The 22683-nt window shown below is 37.7% G+C and overlaps 2 protein-coding genes across 2 annotated transcripts; one reads left to right on the top strand and one right to left on the bottom strand.

The window, feature by feature from the left end:
* Window positions 1-1550: 1550 nt before the first annotated feature.
* Window positions 1551-10462, bottom strand: LOC137262233 (radial spoke head 14 homolog). Its single transcript, XM_067800035.1, has 10 exons — window positions 10275-10462; window positions 9712-9817; window positions 8868-8954; window positions 7865-7999; window positions 7137-7213; window positions 6865-7013; window positions 5898-6014; window positions 5310-5421; window positions 4759-4821; window positions 1551-2133 (listed from the first exon to the last, which is right to left on the bottom strand). The coding sequence occupies exons 1-10, from the start codon at window positions 10365-10367 to the stop codon at window positions 2050-2052; spliced, it is 1023 nt and encodes a 340-aa protein (XP_067656136.1). The 5' UTR covers window positions 10368-10462; the 3' UTR covers window positions 1551-2049.
* A 703-nt stretch (window positions 10463-11165) lies between these two features.
* LOC137262231 (uncharacterized) lies at window positions 11166-22233 on the top strand. Its single transcript, XM_067800033.1, has 14 exons — window positions 11166-11259; window positions 11862-12088; window positions 12495-12557; window positions 12835-12903; window positions 13282-13333; window positions 13827-13956; window positions 15254-15361; window positions 17425-17485; window positions 18891-18963; window positions 19533-19581; window positions 19848-19957; window positions 20344-21074; window positions 21237-21389; window positions 22051-22233. The coding sequence occupies exons 1-14, from the start codon at window positions 11166-11168 to the stop codon at window positions 22231-22233; spliced, it is 2103 nt and encodes a 700-aa protein (XP_067656134.1).
* The last annotated feature ends 450 nt before the right edge of the window (window positions 22234-22683 follow it).

The following is a 22683-nucleotide window of genomic DNA, read 5'->3' as shown; positions in this document are numbered from 1 at the left end:
ATTTCAGAGTATTCCGGAAGTAAGGAATATGGTGAATGTCGTCCGTCTGGTCCAGTTCTTCAAGTCTGAACAAGCCTACACAGAAGCAACCATTGTTCAACTGCAGAACGACGGCTAGTTACGCCCATCACGCAAGAAGTATAGAGACGTTAGCAGTGGATGTCTCGCCCTGTGTGATGACCTCCACCATGGAAGAAAATCAGTTCTGCAATACCTGGATTGTGTATCTCATTTAACACGTAAATGCTGAAAAAAGTCTGGTGATTCCAGAATGTTGCCATGTTATTGATGTTACTTATTTATGTTGATAAATTATTACTTCAAATTCATTATTGGGATCGGTGTTGTTGCCAGTTACAACTAGTTCGTTTATTAAGCATGCAGTTAAGCGTACATGTACTATATACCACTGCCCGTTAGCCTGATACAAACTATACCCTAATCCCTCTGTTCTTTTCAAGACTTCCCATTTCCAAAAGTAGACACAGTGAAGTAAACCGGACCAGCGTTGATCCATCCGCTTGGCAGAGTTCCTATTATAACGCTACTACAAGTATTTATGGCACAATACACCATGTCCTGATATACGATTTACCCTGGGCTTGGGCTGATAAAGGTGGGATTAACTAGACATGCATCCTCAACAAGTGGGTGGGTGTTATCTTCTGCACACATCAGCTTCCAAGCAAGAAAAGCAAGGCAATAATGCTATGCAAGTTTTGTTTGTCGTGAGTGGTTGGTTGAGTGAGTGAGTGGGTGAGTGGGTGAGTGGGTGAGTGAGTATGGTTAAAGCCATATTCCACACATTTTACAGGGTGCATAGACACAAGAAACACTATACAGAATCCAACCAGATCTGATCTTCGGCATGAGGAGGGCACCTTCAACCACTAGGCTACCAAAATCGGGTTTTGATTTCCAGTTACATCATAGCCTGTCTGCTTAACCTTGACACCTTCCATTTATCAGCCTTTCAAATGGATCTGCTTTTGTATTTCAAACTTATACTTAGATATAGTAATTCAGTGGTTTACCTATATATGCTTCATGTTTCACTTATCTGTGACTTGACAATCTTTGTATTTAAATCTCTTACCTTGACATGCTCTGCATCACCATAAGGTGCCATATGTTTTAATTTTTTACCTTTGATGTACTTTGTATTTCAGTCTTTGATTTTAGGTACTTAATATTTTAAACTTAACCTTGATGTGCTTCATGGTGTAATCAGGGTGGCCGGGTAGCCTAGTGGTGAAAGAGTTTGCTCATCACAGTCAGCCCAGTTCAATTCTCCTTCTGGGCACAATGTGTGAAGCCCATATATGGTATCCCTGACCGCGATGTTGCTGGAAAATTGCTAAAAACGCATACAAATAAATTCACTCACATATTTCAATACTGTAACTTAAATGCTTAAATATTTTAAATGGATATTTACATAATTTAAGACTTAAATCTTCTTGCACTTTGATATTTTACTTTTAACATGGACAACATTTCAGTCTGTTCCTTTAATGTATTTTAATCTTTCAATCAGTTCAACAAACTAGTCAACAGATATACATTTATTCACAAAGTCTTGTATATTACTGTACATATAATATATACATAATAAAAACTTTCAAAATATCATGCCAGCTATCGAATATATGATTTGTACATAAACAAAATATATGTGCAAGTTCCTCAACTTCTCACAACAATTTTTCACAATTCATTTGTTTCAAGGCAACAGGAAATATTGTATTCTAGAGGCCAAATTGTTCGCAATACAATACCACATGGAATACAACAGACGGACAAGGCTTCATAAGACACAGTTGGTACAATACACTATATACCCATCTAACATTGCTCAAACTCATTTTAAAAACGAAACATTATTTTGTTCCTAAAATGGTTGGAATTAAAGATTTCCACAGAAAATATATGTAACACTTGTACAGGACATGAGGCTTGAAGCAAGGACTTTTTATAACACAAATTATCACATTGAGAGATGTCCTGTCTTATGGTTTTGAATGTGAAGGTTACATTACTAGATGAATCTTAGGGTTTCCACGTGATGACCTTGACAGCAATCTGGGCCGCTTTTACGACTGCTGGGATTTCATCCTGTGTTCTTGCCTTGATCTGAAATAAGCAAACAACTGTACTGGTTGTTTATGCATTGTGTCACTTCTAAACAGCAGTTTTTGTTTATGTATTCTGTCATCAAATCACAGGCTGTACTAGCTCTTAACAGAGAGTGTCTTCATATCTGTTCCTGACAGAGATGATCTGCTAAATATAATGTTGTTTGTTTGTTATTTAATGCCACACTTAGCAATATTCCAGCTATGTGCCTGGACCACACGATCCAGTGGTCGACAGTATGAGTATCGATCTACACAACTGGGATACGTTGATGTGTGTCAACCAAGACTGTGAGCCTGACCACCCAATCCTGTACATCGCCTTTTGTGACAAGCATGGGTTGCTGAAGATCAATTCTAACCCAGATCTTCACAGGTCTACAAAATATTTACATTATAGGATAAAAAAATGTTAGTACTATTTATTTTGTATTTCAAAATTTACTGACACACTGATGTGTATATGATCATACTGCAAAGGCTAAACCAAGGTCAACTTAAAACCTGTCTGAATGTTTCACTGAATATTCTAATGGCAGCCATTTTGAAAACCTGAACACAGTCTTCCACACACATGTAGATATCCTAATCGATTTGACAAACATGTAAGCATGATGCTGCCTGTGATGACAGACATCATGCTAGGGTTGCAGTCAACGTTGGTCTTCAATTCTCGCTAACTGACATTCAACCCACTGATCAGAAAAATCAACAGAAAGGACCTCACAGTGCAACCCACTTGGTGTGATTTTACACACGCTTCAGACTTTAGATGTTCTCATTACACGTGTCATAGTCAATGCTCAAGTAGACACCACTTGACTAAGTTATACTCAGCTAAGTACTTCTTCAGCAATCACTACTTTATTAAGTAATGCATAGCTGGGAACTGCCCACACAACAGCTTAAAGGTCACATGCAACCCATAAATCAACATAATTAAAACACAGTTACCACTTATTCATGATATATAAAATGCACTGCCAATCAAAAGAAAACAAATAAACAAAATTATAAGCGTATAATTGCATATTTAAAAATGGAGTATTTTGAACTTGGGTTTACCACCCTCAAAATGAAGCAACCACTATAACCGAACCCAGTCAGAGCCAGTGGGTATATGTGCTCAATTGTAACGAACCTTTTGCATTGGCCACTGGTTCATTTGACGATACGCTTAGCTGGCTCTTTGTTTATGGTTTATAAGCCTGATAGATGTTAACTGCATGTGGTCAGTCATTGAAGCTGTGCATTGCAAATTGTCATTAGCAGACCGGCAGGCAGACATAAGAGTCAATAAATCAGACATTGAGTTTTCTGTGTGACACTGTCTGCTTAACACACTCAAAAAGGTTTTTTTCGTGTAACGAGTAAATATCTCGTTGTTTGTGTACACAATCAAGATTAGACTATTGCTCACATCATCCTACTCCAGGCAGGCATACTGTTTCAAGCTATGCGAACCTACTCACTGCGCATGCGTTATGAGAGCAGTGCAGCATACCCGTTGAAACCACTTTTTCCCCCCAAGCTAAGCAAACCTACTCACTGCGCATGCGTTATGAGTGCAGTGCAGCATACCCATTGAAACCACTTTTTCCCCCCAAGCTACGCGAACCTACTCCCTGCGCATGCGTTATGAGTGCAGTGCAGCATACCCGTTGAAACCACTTTTTCCCCCCAAGCTACGCGAACCTACTCACTGCGTATGCGTTATGAGTGCAGTGCAGCATACCCGTTCAGAAACCACTTTTTCCCCCCAAGCTACGCGAACCTACTCACTGCGCATGCGTTATGAGTGCAGTGCAGCATACCCGTTCAGAAACCACTTTTTCCCCCCAAGCTACGCGAACCTACTCACTGCGCATGCGTTATGAGTGCAGTGCAGCATACCCATTGAAACCACTTTTTCCCCCCAAGTGCTAGAGGAAAAGTACTGAAAGGTATCAGAATCTGCAAAGTTGTGTTTTATGATGCATGTGACTCATGAAGAATTTGGTAAACATTGATTTGAACAGCGTATCATCGTCTTTAAGTTGTATCACAGAGTGTTCTAATTAATTCCGGTGTGTAAAGCCAACGGTTGTCTACATGCCGGTCTCAGATGTTTGCTCAATAAGCAAGTGCATGGTGGGAAGATTTGTTTCGTCCAAAAATACAGAATGGAACAAGGGATATAACTTTGCACAGTGGCAAGTTTATAATATATAGGTAAGGGTCCATATTTTTTCATGAAGCATAACAAAGGAAAACACAACAAATCATTCAATACTTCAATTAATAAACCAAACGCTACGAAACTACTAAATAAAACAGACACATAAAGCATGAAACATTAGTTGAAGACAAATGAGGTTTCAAAATAAAGTGTATACTGGTTCTTTAATAAGCTTTGAAAAAATGGGTCATGCAGGCAGGTACGGAAATAAACACTAAATGCCTAGAACACTTCATAATGACTCAGTGTTGCCAGAGAACAAAATCATTTTTTCAAGAGCCTACCCACAACTCAAATATACACTACTAATATGTTTGCTGGTTTGTCAGTACTTAAATTAAGACCAATGGTCAACTAAGCACAACTTCACAAGGTACTGCTGCCTGAATGTCCAACTAGACTCACCAGATCCACGTGTTTGAGTAGTGTCTCCCTCCCCTCTGGGGCCTCCGAAAGACAGGTGAGAGCCTGGGGGAAGATGAGAAAAGGGGGTACAGCGAGTAACATATAACATAAAAACATGTTGCTTCACTAAATGTTTTTTATTTACCTTTTATGTAGGAAGAATATATTTTGAATTTCACAGCACTTAAATTAAGTAAAAAGATCACTACACTATCCTGGCAAAACAAAGGGAGACAACTTTGCTTGGAGTGATTTTTAGCAAGAAAACCACTCATGTTGCTTCACTAAATGTTTTTTATGTATCTTTTGTAGGGGAAGAATAAATTTTTAATTTCACAGCGGTTAAATTAAGTAAAAAGATCATTACGCTATCCTGGCAAAACAAAGGGAGACAACTTGGAGTGTTTTTAGCAAGAAAATCACTCATTCAACTGCTCTAATGCAACAATGTTAAATAATATTTGTAGCTAAAACAAAACACTACATATTGTGCTGCGATGACCAATTTGGTGACAGTCGTTACAGCCCATCAGTCAAGATACTGTACTTACTTTCAGAGCATTGAGTCGCACCTCGCTGATGGGATCTTCAACTAGCTCCACTAGATGTGGGATAGCGTTGTCTTTAATAGCTGTGTACTTTCCTTTGGTTGTGATTGTTATTCTGTCAAAATAGACCATATGTGTGGGTGTTAGGTAATTAGCCAGAAAGTGTTTTACTTTGTGCTGCTTTTAAAGTCATCCATTAATATTATGGCAGGGAATGCCAGAAATGGGCTTCACAAACTGTACCTATGTGTGGAATTGAACACAGGTCTTCAATGTGACAAGTGAAAACTTTAACCACTAGGCCTCCCTACCGTCCCTGAGTAATGCATTGATGATGATGATGATGATGATTATTATTATTATTGTTATTTTTTTAGTTTTACCAAGCTTTAAGCATTATTTCAGCCATATCATAGCACTAGACACCAGAAATGGGCTTCACACATTGTGCTCATGTGGGGAATTGAAGCTCAGAGTCCTCATTACCCACTAACCATCAGGCTACCTCACAACCTGCTAATGCGAATATTTTTTTAAGCGTCTACTGGATCTTTTACTGGATCTTTGGTATCAAATGAAATAATTAATTACGTCATTAAGGCTCCTGCAGCGTTTGCTCTGACATCTGGCGTGGCGTCTTTCAGCATCTTGATGAGGGCAGCAACAGACTCGACCTCTACTGCCTTGTTTTTGCCATCAAGGGGAACACTGGAACAAAGACTTCGCATAAACAACCTGACTGGCCAGAGGAGTTTGATGGACATATGTGCTGAAAATAATCTGTATTTGAAGAACCTATCTACAGTGTCCTTCGTGATTCCCTCTCACCCTCTCATCTATAGTAATCTTGCAAGGAGCTACAGACCTGTGCCAAACGTATTTGTCACTTGATGTCATTGCCAAAGACTTACAAGTTAATTTAGTGAAGCATCAATAATTTTCTTACATTTGATTTTCCTAAGATCCATGTCACATTTTGCACATTTGTGACAAATGATCTTACCTACAATTACACAGTTTCTGTTTAATTTTCTATTGCTTATAATTATTGAATGGAAACAATTTAATCAACATGTGTACAGTGCTGCGAACTCATTTAATATGGCAGGCTGTAGGATTGTGCATCATAACCACAGGTTAGTTGATAAATGTGATGTCATTAGTTAAACAGTGGCTGGAGAATTGTGTGCACAGAGCAGAGAATTGATTTCAAATTTCAAGCAGCCTGTCAAATTTGACAAATTAGAACCATCCTACATTCACTTCATAACAATTATTTATGCGACACTGATGATATAACATGAAAGTCTGTGGAAATGATGTCAAGTGATACTTTTGGCATGTTTCTGTACTTTCAGTACCAATCTGCTTCCTCCTAACAGGAGGTCTCTGAACAAAGGGACATCACTCTGCATAGCCAGGTCTAACTAAACTTTGATTTTCTTGAAAATATTACAGTGTCTTCAGGAAAACAGGCTGTCTGAGCATATCACGTGATGGTTCAACTCCAGACAGTGTAATATGACATATTCCAAGATTAACATGATGCGTCTCTCACCTGAGGTCCATGATGTCCCGTGCCGCCTTGGCGCGAATCACCTCGGACTCATGAGTGAGAAGTTGGGTAAATGTTTCCATTGCGCCAGATGCCAGCGCTTTCTTCGTATCGACACGCATACAGTAGTGCAGTGTGTCCAAGATCAGCTCCTTTAACATACAGGAATGAAATTCAGAAAAATACCCATGTATTAAATAAACGTTTATTGTCATTCAAACAAAACATTGATGTACTTCAGGACTTCAGGTTCATTTACAAATGTCATGAATTACCTTGATTTCCTCCACTTCTGACTGCAACTTCTTCACCAATGTAGGAACCAAATCGCCGGTCACGATACCCTCCGCACCTAGCAAGTGCATACACAATAAGTGAGTGAGATAGGCTAATATTACATTCTAAGGGTAGAATAGGTCTTCAGCAACCCATGCTTGCCATGAAAGGTGACTATGCTTGTCGTAAGAGGTGACTAACGTGATAGGGTGGTCAGGCTTGCTGACTTGGTTGACACGTCATCGGTTCCAAATTGTGCAGATCGATGCCAATGTTGTTGGTCATTGCAGGTTCGATTATTTACAGACCGCCGCCATGTAGCTGGAATATTGGTGAGTGCTGCGTAAAACTTAACTCACTCAATCACTTCGTTTAAATTCTTTAATATTTGTTTCTGATGACATGTTTGTTGGCTGATGCCAGTACATGGCAGACATCTGTAAATAACGTGTGGACCAGACAATCCAGTGATAAATACCGGTATAGTGAGTATTGATCTACGCAAGAGTGATACAATGATATGTATCAGCCAAGTCAGCAAATCTAAAACCTGGTCTCAGTAGTCGCCTCTTACGATTGAGTTAGTGAAGAATGGGTTAGTGAAGATCAATTCAAACCTAATAATGCTTTGTAATCCATTTGAACCAGGTCTTACTGTGTGCCAAGTAGGTTGAATTAAAAGCAAATTTGATGAAAGTGGACAAACTCTGAAACCAGCAGTACATACCTGGAGGCGTTTCTGATATCATTTCAATAGCTTGATGAGCATTCTTCCTGGCGATATCTTCCTTATCATCAAACAGTTTGGAAATCGGCATAATAATACCATGCTCAAGGAAAGCATCCCTGCCGATAGCATGACCTGGAGTACAACAGTATCTTGTAAATGTAAAGTTATGAGATCATTAATGTATAGTAGACAACATCATCTACCTGAAACATGTAATGATATTAAATTTCTTGATGAACATCGCATTGGTGATTCTTTGTTTGTTATTTAACATCACACTTAGCAGTATCTCAGCTTTATGATGGCAAGTGTGTAAATCTGGACCAGACAATCTAGTGATAAATACAAACATGGATCCAGTGATGAGCCATGAGACAAGTCACTCTCTCAGTTATAACCAGTCTTTTGACAAGCATACATTATTTTGAAAGTATACTCTTCAAAAAAAGAAGGGGAACCTGGTATAAAGGAAACAATGACAATGTTACAATAACATTCATGTTGTGTATGCAGCATCATTTCTCGTTATCACCAAATGCAAACACAATGCATGGGAAGCACTTGCACAACGTGGGAGCGTCCTACACATGCATGGAGTGTCAATATGAATCTTGACGTTTTTAAGGCCACTCAGTAAATCACAGTACACCATTTTTTCCAATAATTTTCTTGCATCTGTGCATGGTCAGGGTTTTCAGGGTCATATCACACACTACTGACTGAAGATTGTAAACTTGAAATTTTCATGTCATACTCCAGTCACCTAGCAAGGGGCAGAACTGCTTTGAATGAAAACATCCATTTTTGTTTAATTGTATCAACATTGATTCAATCAAATATATCTCCCAATTTTCACAACTGTACATTGAAAGTACAGTTCCCCAACTTTTTTGAACAGTATATATAAGTGGTAACTGTTACATATCTTAGAAGTATTTCCCTGAAAGAGACAGAACAAACTGATAGATACAGAGGTACAACTGGGAAGTGAAATTCATACCTGCGATGACAAATAGACTCTCTGTCGACTTCTGCCTTACTGTGATGTCACTATCTTCTAGAAGATTTTTTAAACTCTGAGCAATGCCTGAAAAGTAAACAAAAATACATCTGCCTGTATTCTCAAGGCAACCATTTGTTTGTTTTCAATAGACAACTCACAATTGGTTCATTAAACATGTTATAATGTCAGTAAACCTGGATGAAATGGGACAATTTTGGGGGGATCATTTACATTAAAGTTTCACACACACGATTTAACATACATGAGGAGCATAAAATACAGTGACTTTTACAATGAACAGTAAATGGGGTATAGTTACATGAATCAGCTTTTCAATAAAATATATAGTGATTTAACAAAATTATCATTTTCACCAGAAACTAAACATACATTTTGTTATGTCGTAGTACTGCTTAATTTGACTTGCTATATACCCAAAATTCAGTATGTTCAATTTTTTCACTATTTTTTAATATAACGTCTTTCACAAACAGAATAGCAGCCATCATAGCATTGTTATTTTTTCCTTTGATTCTGACCATTATCTTTGAAGTTGTGAAATTAATGTGAATTTGAGCTGTTTCTGACCATTTTCTAAGCTTTTCCAAATTTTGAATACTGGATCACAATACCAAAACAAGTCTTCTAATGAAATGGGACAATGTAAGTCTCTTATCAGCAGTCAGTACATAAGAATTTGTAAAAGTTTAGTTAATATATGTTATCATTTTGTATGTGCTTAGAACACATACATCCCTGCACCATGGAGTAAGGTGCTATGGCCAATTTATCAATATTATCAACAACTTGATAAATCCCCACAAATGGAACAAATTCTCACCACATCTAAGTGCCTCAGCTATGTGCTCTGGGTCATGCAGATAATCACAAAGTGACATGACAGCTCTCTGACGAACAAGCAATGTGTCATCATTCAGTTCACGATTCTGCAGGGTGAAGTAAAAAAAATAATGACAAACATTTCAAATTAATTTACTCAAGAAAGAATGTCAGATACATTTCTTTGATTCATAATGAATACACATACATGTATTGTATATGGGTGTTATTACTCACATATGGTGAGAACAAATGTGAAGTATACTGAACCTAATAAATAGGATTTACCTTGGTAAATTACTATGAGTATTTCAATATAATTGAAATATTTCATGGAATCACGCACCATCGTTTGATATTTTGGCACCAATAAACTGTGACTCAATTTTGTGACTCAGTGGAACATCGTGAGTTTATCAAGTAGTGACATACATATATGAAACCAAACAAAATCATGAAAACCAAGTATTTGTTATGGTGATAGAAACACTTGGTAAACAAAAACAGTGAGAAATAAACATAATACAAGATCATGAAAGTGTGATAAAAAAATTCAAACTGTACCAGTCTTGGTATTGCCCGATCTCCATACGCTAATGGTGTTCGCGTAACATCAATTTGTGGGGGGTATTTTGCGGATATAACCGTCAACGCCATGGTGTGAACGTGAAAATGAACCGCTATGCTGAACTCCCGTTCACACCTGGCTCCAATTTCCGCGTGCGTTGCTATAACAACAGTTGGTCAACTTCGGTAAGCCGCACATAGTATGGAAGAAAAATATAGAGCAGAGTTTATATAAAACTTCATTATATCGATAATTCTGTTGTTAAGTCGGTCTGGAACTTTATTTGCAGTATAATTAGAGGTTTCACGATGAAGGAAAATACCAACCGCGGCTTGACCTACTTCTCAGTTTTGCAAATGGCGACTTGACAGGCCCGCGACATTTGAATCAGTAATATCTCAGCGGAGAGATACTGACAAAACTTCATTGTTGTTACTCAGGTTGGTTTATATGTTTAAGTTTATTCCCTTTTTATCTTACAGGGTCCTCCTTTCAAATATAATTCAGGGGAACAAATGTACACAGACAAATGTAGATCGTCTGTAACATCCAAACTAATGGCTACTTCAGTTAGACTGTTAGGCAATTTTGTGAAGCACACTAATATTGAAGAAAGCGCAGCAACTATGATTACATCGAATTATTAAGATTAAGCTTTCTCCATGCTGAAGCAAAAATGTTAATTCTGAAATATATTCTGGAAGATAAAAGCAATTATGTGCTTTATTATCACACTCACAGCGAGGTTCGAGCTGTCAAGCATTTGGTAATAGAGTGTATTTTATGCATGAAATAGTTGTGGATGTATTTGCGAACCCCTGACTTATGCCATGATTAACGTCGAATATTTTCATTTGTACCTACACCCAGATGGTGGCTATGGGTAAATGGGAAAGGTACACAAGAGACATTCATTTAAAGTGAATCCAGTATCATCAAAAGAAGAGGAGAAAAGAAAACAAAGAGAATCAATTCTTGCAGGTATAATAAAAACAATTCAAAATCAGCATTGCATTTTGCTTTGAAGTTTTGCAGTTGATGCAATATTGAAACAAGTGTTTGAGATAATGTTAAGTTTCACCATGCAGTCATCACTACTCATCAGGACATCAGACTCTTTATTATACACAGTGGAAGCTGTCTAAACCGGCACTCATCCGGACTGAAGAAATAATCCTGTTTAGACAATGTGTCGATTTGTAGAGCTGATGAAAAATGTTCAAGCCATAGACAGGACTGAGATTTTATGCTGCTGTTGACACCTTGCCAGATTGGACAGATGCCGGTTTTGACAGCTTCCACTGTATAAGTGGTGAAAGTGACATATCTTCTGCCTCTTGTGGTAGTACAGAACTTGTATCAGTCAGAAACCACATGCTTTGTGACAAATTCATTCAATACTTGTCATTTCGGTCTCTGGACACTGGTGCTGAAGCAGCATTTCAGTATTTATTAGGTAACATGCTTTAGGTACATTTACCAACATGAACCAAACTGAATGGTAAAAACCCATCATGAAGATGTAGTCATACTCAACTGACAACCTGGAAAAGATATAATAGATATAATTTTTTTAATTACAGCTTTTCGCAGACATTTCCAAGCAGCCAGGTATGCAGTAAATACAAGTCACCCTGGCAACACAGGTATCGCAGATGTGACAAAACCAAAACAATTCATCCTGTTGTGCCACTCATCTGACGCTAGTGACTCCAGTATGGGCAGTCAGGACGAAATACTTCAACGTAAACGAAGGAGAAAGACAAGGGCTGAAAGAAACAAAACAAGATCAAAATCAGTTTCAAGCAAGGTATCTTGACAGTTCAAAAACATTTAGACACTTAAGTTTATGTATTATTATTTTGTGTTATTACTATTGCTAATAGTGTGCCAGATGTGTATGGAATAGTTTTATAGGTACTATGTTATGTTGTTTGCTATATTGAAATAGAAGCATTGTTATAGAGTATTATTGTATAGTTAAGTTCCAAACTGAATATTGTCCTTGCTTTGATTGTGACAAATTTGGCACTGGATTCATCACTTCAGCCACAGTTCCCGTTTGGAAAGAGGCATCATGCAAAATGAGCATTACTGTCATTTATTGGTACTTACTTAGGTGTTGTGAGATCTTTTGATGTATGGATGCTCATATTTTGTTAGGGTGAAAAACAGTTAAGCTGTTTAATTCGCACTGTAATTGTTTTTATTTTCAGAATGACTCAGATAGTAAAGCTGATGTCAACAAACACTTAAAAACTGCACACAACATATCTTATGTAAGTTGTATTTAGCACAACCATTTTAATGTATTATTATGCTTAATATCTATCACCACCTCTGATAAATTCTAGAGATGTGACAGTCCAGCTGAGGATTGTGTTATAACTGCTTGTTACTAGTGTTCTATTTGGTTAAAGTTCAATGTGTGACTACTTTTATACTGATGTTTTATAAGTAGTAACTACACAGATGAGAAAATATTCTTTTATTCAGTAAGATTTTGATATGTTTTCATATCCCAGTCCAATCCTTTTATGTCCGATTTGTCCTCAGCCATTGAGATCCAAAGGACTAAGCCAGAGAGATGACAGTTTCAATGTTATTACACAAGGCAGATTAACAGTAAGTTGGATGCAGTTACAATGGCCAGCATAACCTCCAGCACAGCTTATATTAACAGTACCTAATTCACCAAATAAAGTATTCTAATAGGGGCGAGAAAAGGGCCTCAGCGATTAAAAAAAACCCTGTATATTTACTGGGCACCATCAAACAATTACCATAAGCCTCATCACTTGTAACACAAAATTTGGGTATTTGGGAAATTTTGGTGGGGCGGGGAGAAGATTATTTCCCTGAAAACAACCTGTTCAGTTTGAGGCATATTTACAAACAATCAATTAATTCAACAAATGAATATTTTTGACAGCAATATAAATCAAAATTCACTCTATGATTTAGGAAAATAAAATCTATAGTAAAATAGTTTTAATGTTTCAGAAACGACTTGGATTGTTCAACAAGAGCAAGAAATCAGAGACAATATCTCGAAGTACGTGTCTTCCATGTTTCTCAATTCCTTCATTTGACATCTCATCTGTTTGTGGTGTACATCTTGGTTTAGCTACAGACTTAAAGACATGGTCCCTGTCAAGAAATATGAAAGAACATGGTTTACACGAAAAAAGAGCATCCCATTTTCAGAAGATGGTTGACACAGATATGTGAAGATATGCTTCTAACAAACTAGCAGAGATTATTTGTAGTTTTGCCCTGACCCTATGTGGTATATTTAATTCATAATGTGTGTAAATAACTACAGTTATAATTGTATAATTATAGTGGTCCCAAGGGTGAAAAATTACTATCGCTTTGGGTCACTTTGTGTTTCTTCGTAGCTGGCTCTGTCTCTTACAATAAAATATCTTATAATACAACTTCAGGTAGGTTCATAACAAATTTGATTATGAATCACCTTTTCAAATAATATGGCTGATAATTCAAGCAAAATGACTTTATTTTACAACCCCTTGTCATTGTTTCAGAACCAATTGAGCTGACAGAATCTACAAAGAAGGAAACTGAAGATGACTTGAAGAAGATATTAAACATTCCCCATGATGACAGCTCTGATGCCCCCATGGAGGTTGATGCCCTGACAGTCAATAATGAATGGTAATGCATTCTGTGCTTCTATGTTTTTGAATCAGTAATGACAGAGTTACAGGGTGTTTTAGGGATAAAAAGTGTACATCTGATGGTTGGGGAGAATGTGAATCTGTGATTGATTGATAATGATATTTTGTGTTCGTATTGAAATTAAAATGTTCACAGTCATGATGGTTACAGGGATTGGGAAAAAGAACTTTGACAATGGGCCATTTTCAGGATTGTTAGCCATTTTCTGAATTTAGAATGGGCCGCTGCCCTTGTATCAATGCTGTATAGTAAGCTTTAAAATTGTAATGGGCCATGCTTTGTTCTTATGTGCAAAATGGCCCATGGCTCCTGCCTTTCCCAATCCCTGTGGTTATTGGTAATACCTCTTTTTCCTATAAACAATTTAGCCTATCATTTCAGAACATGTTTCTTGACATCTCAGGGATTTGGCAAGGCAGGGACCATGGGCCATTTTGCTCATTAGAATAAATAATGGCTCTGATTACACGATGCCATTTAGAAAGTGGTCAAATGCAACATATGTCATATTTGGGATTTCACTTTCTTAGTGAAGTACAAATTCTAGTACTTTTTTCGGTTGAGTCCCATCCGGGATTCGAACCCGCACCCTCAGAGTCAGGCACCTAATCGCCAGCACACAAAGTCAGCCGCCTAGCCCGCTCACCCACCGCGACTTTCAAAAAGTACTAGAATTTGTACTTCACTAAGAAAGTGAAATCCCAAATATGACATATGTTGCATTTGACCACTTTCTAAATGGCATCGTGTAATCATAGCTTTCGGCCGTGGGAGCCATGCCAATTTACACTCATCAGAGGGGTACACAAAGTACGCAGTCTAGACTACCAGTTGTCCGACTTTCATTTTTGTGGAAGTCGCGGTGGCTGAGCGGGCTAGGTGGCTGACTTTGTGTGCTGGCGATTAGGTGCCTGACTCTGAGGGTGCGGGTTCGAATCCCGGATGGGACTCAACCGAAAAAAGTACTAGAATTTGTACTTCACTAAGAAAGTGAAATCCCAAATATGACATATGTTGCAAATAATGGCTCATTAAAATTTGAAGTCTACTATTTATACAAGGGCTGTGGTCTGTTCTAAATTCAGAAAATGCCTAATAATCTTGAAAATGACCCATTGTGAAGATTCTGTCTCCCAATCCCTGCATCTGTGCTTCATAAATGGCCAGTTGGTCTTGAAGCATTGTAACAAAGAAAATAGAAGCTGTCAGTTGAGAGAGTTTTTGTCTTGTCAACACTTGTATAGCTTGTATTGACACTGACTTGTTTCAGCAGTACAGTCATGTCATCTGGCCATTCAGCAGTAGAGTTATATCAGCCTGTTTCTAGTAAGAAGATCACACCTGTCTCCACACTGACACAAAGCAAGCCTCATACTAACAGGTAGTACAAAATACATGTCACTGAGGCAAGGAGATGTCACTTTAAACTAGTGTATGAAGAATACAATTTGCTCACTTGCATTCTTAGTTCAGTATGTGCACAAGATTATGATCATCCATCTTTCAGTGGTATTAATATATCTCCTTTTTCAACAAGATATGTAGTGATTCAGTTGAAATGAATAAAAAGACATAAAAAAATGTAACAAATATGAAGTGATATTTTCATCGTTTTTTATTGTCTTGTGTTTTAATTATAATTTGGAAATGCATCATAAATAGATGGCATATTTGGCAAAAACTCTTGAAGAAAAAAAACAGAAAATGTGTTAGCAGAGCAGGTCTCCAAACTAATGTTAAAGGACTAGGTGAGTGGGCTTGTACACACTTACTTGATACCGGTAACCTGTATCCAGCCTAACCTAATTGACCTGAAGGCATGTACCCCAAGTCATTAAACAATCAGAATTTATCTGATTTTCAAAATTCCCTCTAATTCTTACCGGTTCAGGGAGCTGGATTGGACATGAATGTAGATGGTATTGACTGTGAATTATGTCATACTTAGGAGATACACCTGTGTTTTGAAATTAGAGGTAGTATAACAGAATTGTATAAGATCTAAATTTAATTTAAAACTGAATGTGTCATGGTAGAATGTCGGTTTTAAGTATCTTTAACTAAGATACAAATTATAACAACAGTCATCAGAAGATGACATATTCCCTCCTCTCAAAACACACCTCTCACTTTTCAGACTAGGTCCGAAATGTTTCCATGGAAACCAAGAAAATAATACATCACAAGATCCTGTACATAGCAAAAGGCACCACTATAGGTTCTGACTGATGTATCTACCAAGTTTTGCAGAAAAATATTAACGGTTCTTGAGTTCTGCTCCGGAAACGAAACACACCTCTCACTTTTGAGACTATGTCTGAAACATTTCCATGGAAACCAAGAAAATAATAAATCACAAGATCCTGTACATAGCAAAAGGCACCACTTCAGCTTCTGACTGATATATCCACCCAGTTTTGCAGAAAAATATTGAACGGCTTTTGACTTCTGCTCCGGAAACAAAACACACCTCTCACTTTTGAGACTATGTCTGAAACATTTCCATGGAAACCAAGAAAATAATAAATCACAAGATCCTGTACATAGCAAAAGGCACCACTTCAGCTTCTGACTGATGTATCTACCAAGTTTTGCAGAAAAATATTAACGGTTCTTGAGTTCTGCTCCGGAAACGAAACACACCTCTCACTTTTGAGACTATGTCTGAAACATTTCCATGGAAACCAAGAAAATAATAAATCACAAGATCCTGTACATAGCAAAAGGCACCACTTCAGCTTCTGACTGATATATCCACCCAGTTTTGCAGAAAAATATTGAACGGCTTTTGAATTCTGCTCCGGAAACAAAACACACCTCTCACTTTTGAGACTATGTCTGAAACATTTCCATGGAAACCAAGAAAATAATAAATCACAAGATCCTGTACATAGCAAAAGGCACCACTTCAGCTTCTGACTGATATATCTACAAAGTTTTGCAGAAAAATATTAATGGTTTTTGAGCTCTGCTCCAGAAACGAAGCCCACCCCACCATAAGACTAACACCTAAATGTTCCATGGAAAAACAAAAAAAAATGTTAATGCCAAAAATCTGTAAATAGCAAAAGCCACAACCATAGGATGAGATTACTATATCTATCAAGTTTGGTCTAAAAATATTGAACGGTTCCTGAGTTATGCTTCGGAAACAAAATGATTACGGATGGATGGATGGGGGACGGACGGACAGACGAGGCATCGACTCTATCCCCCCGAATTACATGCTGGGGGCGTAAATAATAGCAAAGAGTAGTGGAGGAAAATGAAACTTCTTAAAATCTAAGAAGACAAGTGGAAATATTTTAAGTACAAAATATTATTTCCTTGCTGTGAAGGGTAGTGTGGGCTAATAATATGTCCAAGCCTTGCAAACATTGCACATGCTTCATGTCAAAACAGTAGTGAGACGAAGTATTATTCTGATATGTTGTTTCTCTACAGCTCCACATCCACTGGGATCTCCACGTGTCCCAACTCAATGGAGCTGGACAATATGCCTGAGGTCAGTACCCATGCTGGTTCAGCTATATCGAGTCAAATCTTCAATCTACGGGGAATTCCTGTATGTAGGCTCATATGGGCTTAAAATACATTATTTAATTTAGATGCTGTAAATACTCTCAGTGGAGACTAGTCATTGTCTAAGATGTCAGTTATCTCAAAGGAGTTAGTGTTTTGCATTATTTAGACTGCCAACTTTATCTTTCCTGTTCACATCCACTCATTTGAGTAAATATTTTCATAATTTTGAATTAATTGACCATTTTCCTGATTAAAGAGTTTTCTAAAATTCATTTTATTTCTATCAAAATAATGTGCATTTTCTAATTTTATCCCCGGGCTTAAAATATATAGAGGATACTAAACAACATCCGTGTAATACCACTTTCATTAAACGAGGTAATGATTTGGTATCAAGTGAGTGAAAGCGAGTTTAAAACTAAATCCTTAACGAGTTTGATAACAACAATGGTTTTTCATGGAAGCAAGTTTAGTATTCTGTTTATTACTCGATAACATAAATTGACAGAAATTGTGGTAAAATTGCCTACAGAGTGAGGACACTCAGCTTTCCACGAGTCAAGCAAGGTCCAGTAAAATTGCGACGACATTTGCATTGTGACGTCACAACTTTGAACCATTTTGATGACATACGTCAAGCGGTATTACACAAGTGTAATATTGCCCTAAAAATATTACACTGCAGTATCTGCAATTGGCGAGTAATAAGATTAAAATTTTTCATCACTAGAGCAGTGATTTTCAGTAGTTAAGCCTAGGGCTTTAGTATGTGAATTCCTGGTAAGATAATTAGTTACATAGTATTCCTCAGCTGTTGATACAGTTTCACTGTATTTGATTATAATACTGGCGACATCTGTCTCTATGCTATTAATTACAGTCCTTTACACTCTCTTAAGGTCGGGGAGATTCTATTTTGACAAAAACATATAGTCTTTTTCTGTTCTGTTTTTCTGTGAAATATGTCAAAATTGGTAAAAATATATTTTGTATGCAATACATATATCACAGGTCGATATCACATTGCAACTGCTCTGATCTGTGAAGATCCAGGGTAGAATAGGTCTTCAGCAACCTATGCTTGCCACAGAAGGTGCCAATGCTTGTCGTAACAGATGACTAACATGATCAGGTGGTCATGCTCACTGACTTGTTTCACACGTCATCAGTTCCCAATTGAACAGATTGATGCTCATACTGTTGATCACTTGATTGTCTGGTCCAGACTCAATTATTGACAGACTACCGACATGTAGCTGGAATATTGCTGAGTGTAGCATTAAAGTAAACCCACTTACTCACTCTTATCTAAGGATGTCCATGTTAGAAGCCTAACAAATATTGTTACTGTAACCAGATACATTCAATATTTTGTCTGTTCATAGATTCTGCCAATGCATGACATTGTCCAAGAATTATCGCAAAAGCTCCAAGATCCTAAGATATTCCGAGGAATTAGTAAGTTGCACATTGTACATTATAAAACTGATGAAATAACCTATCAGTCAAATGTTATCCCAAGAATAAGATGTTTAATCGAATGTTTTTGTTTTCCCAAAAGTTAAGGTGGGTTCAACACAATTATTAATAATAATGATAACAATGGACATGTATAAAGCATCTGTAATAATCCAGGGATGAGATGTTTCCATGGCTTTGGTCGTGCTGGGGTCAATGGATCTGGCATGGGGACCTGTGACCCCCACTATGATCATTGGCTCAGTTTCCTCTTTTTTCACTTATCCCATTGTCATCCCTGGGTGAAGCTTGTGGAGGCTGGAAGCACAAAGACATTACTACACTTGTTAACCAAGCTACTTGTCAGGCGCTAAGTTAACAGCTATATGGCTCATTCCCATTTGCTTTTGGGTGAACTAGATACAAAGTCCATATTTTAAAATCAAATAGCAAAAAGGTTTGTTGTGTAATGTTAGACTGAATGTGTGTTATCAATCAGACATTTCCTGAAATAACTTGCAGTGCCTCAAAATGTCACATGTTAAAATTCTAAAGATATTTCGTTTCAGACACAGTCAGAGAAATATGTGATGATCTCAACAAACAGATGAAACACAAGTTGGTGTCATTATTACCTATGTTGACGTTGATGATGGTGTTCCTACACATATCAGTGTTTTAGTTCAGTTTGATTATTCCTCTTATAATTTATGGCATTGATTTTGTATGAATGCCATTTTGTATGAAAACCACATGCTTAAAATTTCGTTGCTTCTGAATATTTTATTTACATCCATTCACATAATGTTGTACAGCAAATCAGTACTTTTTATGTGTATCTGACACAACCATTGCCATACTACAATACCCCCAAACACTTTCAGTGCCCTGAGAACAGTGACACCTTGCTCCACCCGACTGCGGACATCTGTTTTGTCAAGTGGTGGCAGTGTTTGCAGATCACTAGCAGACAGCTTCACCCCAAAGTGTAAAGGTACTGGATTGTCAGTTCTATCACTTTTCAGTGCAGATAGCAAAAAAGGTATGAGAGCATCAGATAATAGTGTATTTCTGTTAAAGTATCCAGATAATTCTCAGTTGCTTGCTGCAAAAACAGGATATATGTCAGAAACCTAAAATAATGACCACACTGTTCTTAGGCACCATAAGTAATAATTATCACACAAATATTACCCCACATAAGGACTTTGCTATTGTTTTGTATCACACTAGTTTAACTATCAAGGTACTGCAGATAAAGGGAACTAATTAGAAAAAATAGCATTGTGTCACATTACTAACAGAAGCAGCTATAATATGGAAGTACAGAGTGGTCCTCAACATTGTGTAGAATACATACATACTCTGTCTACCTTTCAGGGAATCCTCTTACACCTCACTCAGGTAGAAAGGAAACCATACCCAGTGGACCATCTTGGGCCCACTTGAGCCGAGAAGCTTCTTCCTGTGTTTGTGAGAAAGTGGATGGACATGGACAAAGTCAAGCTTCTATAGCATCACATCAACCTGGACACAACTCTCTGGAGAACATCCTACATGGTACTCATCCATGCAACAAACCTACCTCTGTCCGAGATCTGGCCCTCCTAGCTCAGCATTCAAGTCTGAGATCTCATGCTGGGATATGTGATACTTCAGACACAGCTTCCATGAATGCTATTGACCTTCTTAAACATAATGACAACTTGTGCTTGAAGAGGGAAATAAGCTGTACAGTGTCAAACCCTAACCAGATCAGAGAGCAACCACTGACAGCTTTAAATCTTCTGGCACAAAATGACAAGCTTTTAGAATCTAGAAAACATGGCAGCTTCTCAAGCCTATCAAACAAAGAAAACTGTAACATAGCGATGGCTGAGGTGTTGAGCAGTAGAGAGGTTTTGAGTCAGAATTCAAATTCTCAGTCATCAGGTTTTCATAGCCACCATTCCAGTGAGAAGGTTATGCCATCAGGAAGACATCCAATTTTTGAGCAGTTGCTGAAAGGACTTGAATCTTCCCACACAGAGGTTCCGAAACACAGCCCACTCGATACTATAGATTCTTCAACCCTTCTGGAGATCACAAGGGGCCAAGATGATCAGCATAAGGTACGCATTGGTATTGCCAACAGTGGCCCCTTTCAAACCCATTAAAACAATCCTGGATTACAAATACACCAAGTCAGTTTACTTTTAACAAGATTCCCTGGGTTACCACTTAAGCATGTCTAAGATTTTGCTCTTTAAATGTTTTTCACTTGCTTGTTGAAGGCTGTTATTGCTGAGTATCAAGAGGAACCACAGTACATGCCTCGATTCCATGGTGACTTCTACAAGGACTCTCTGTGGTTTGAGAAGACAATCTTGTCAAGTATAGAACAAGGATCCGACGTGAGACTTCAAGGTGACATCATGGAAACTGATGTAAGTACATGGTCATCGTTTAATGACCATAATTGGTAAAAACAAACATATGCTAGTCTTAATTGCAACAAATTTTAGTTAAGTGTGTAGAAAGTCATTGAAAAGGGTTTTAGTCTATTCCACACTTTAAGGTAGAAGTACCACAGAGTGTGGACACTGGAAAAGGTCTTAACGTATCAACCCCTTAGTAGGAATTAAACCTCAGTCTTTGTAACTTGGATTAAGATGCCAAGAGAATATGAAACTATACTCTAATGTTTCGTGGGTAGTATGATTCTATTGTATCCAATTCCAATGGATAGTATGGACAACCATGACAGTTTGCAACTTTTGACATACAAATCCAATTCACTAGGCGGATATTAACTAGTACTATAACAAAAAAATATGGTTTTATCACAATATTTTGAGAAAATGCCATTCTTTCATCTATTCAATTATGTGGCTAATATTGTGGTTTGTTTCCATTTTAAGAATAGCTGCATTGTGATACTTACAAAATGTGGCAATAAGAAGGCAAAGGGTAATATGTTTGTTATGCAGACATTTTTCAGGTGGTATGGGATAGTACAGCCAGTTTCAGTCCATATTTCTGAAGGCCATACCATTCCATAGTTATTGGCAAATGTGTGTGTCTATATCTCTGTTGTTTCTTATACAGACTAATTCCATGGATATCTTGGAGTACCTTGACCGAGGCAGCCAGGACTTGCCATCAGCCTTTCCCTTGAGCTGTCAGTCCAAAAGACAGTCATCTGACTGGTCAAGCAATACTGACCCATATGCTCTGCCAAAACCCATGTCACCAGACTCACCTCAGATGTTCCCTAGAAGATTATATTAATGAGTACATTACAATGTACTAACTGACCACCATTATAGCCGACCAGCAGTGTCTGGTCACCTGGAATGTTTTAAGCGATGGTCAGCAATTATCGTCTCTACTGACCAGTGTACTACCCTTGAATTTCGGTGCCATTTTGCCAATACTTTTTCTCAAGCAACTGCCATTCCAAAAAGGGCAGGATTCAACACTTACATTTGCTACAGGGATAAAATACCAGTAAATATACGTCGGGACATGTTATTCACAATTTCTCAGTGAGGTTTTAGAGGACATTACTCCTGTGCCAGTCATGTCTGGCTGAGTCATCTTGAGTTCTGGTGTCCAAGGTCAGGGTTCAACATAACTGAACCAAGGCGTTTTTGTTTATCACATCACCCTTGTTTTCTTTAAGCATGTGTTACATGACCCACACTCCAGTAACTTCACATGGTATAGGACTATTAGATA

Source organism: Haliotis asinina, chromosome 14, assembly GCF_037392515.1.
Source record: "Haliotis asinina isolate JCU_RB_2024 chromosome 14, JCU_Hal_asi_v2, whole genome shotgun sequence".
In the NCBI taxonomy this organism is placed as follows: Eukaryota; Metazoa; Mollusca; class Gastropoda; order Lepetellida; family Haliotidae; genus Haliotis; species Haliotis asinina.
The sequence above is the reverse complement of the archived record's forward strand: the minus strand, read 5'-3'. Positions and strand labels throughout refer to the sequence as shown.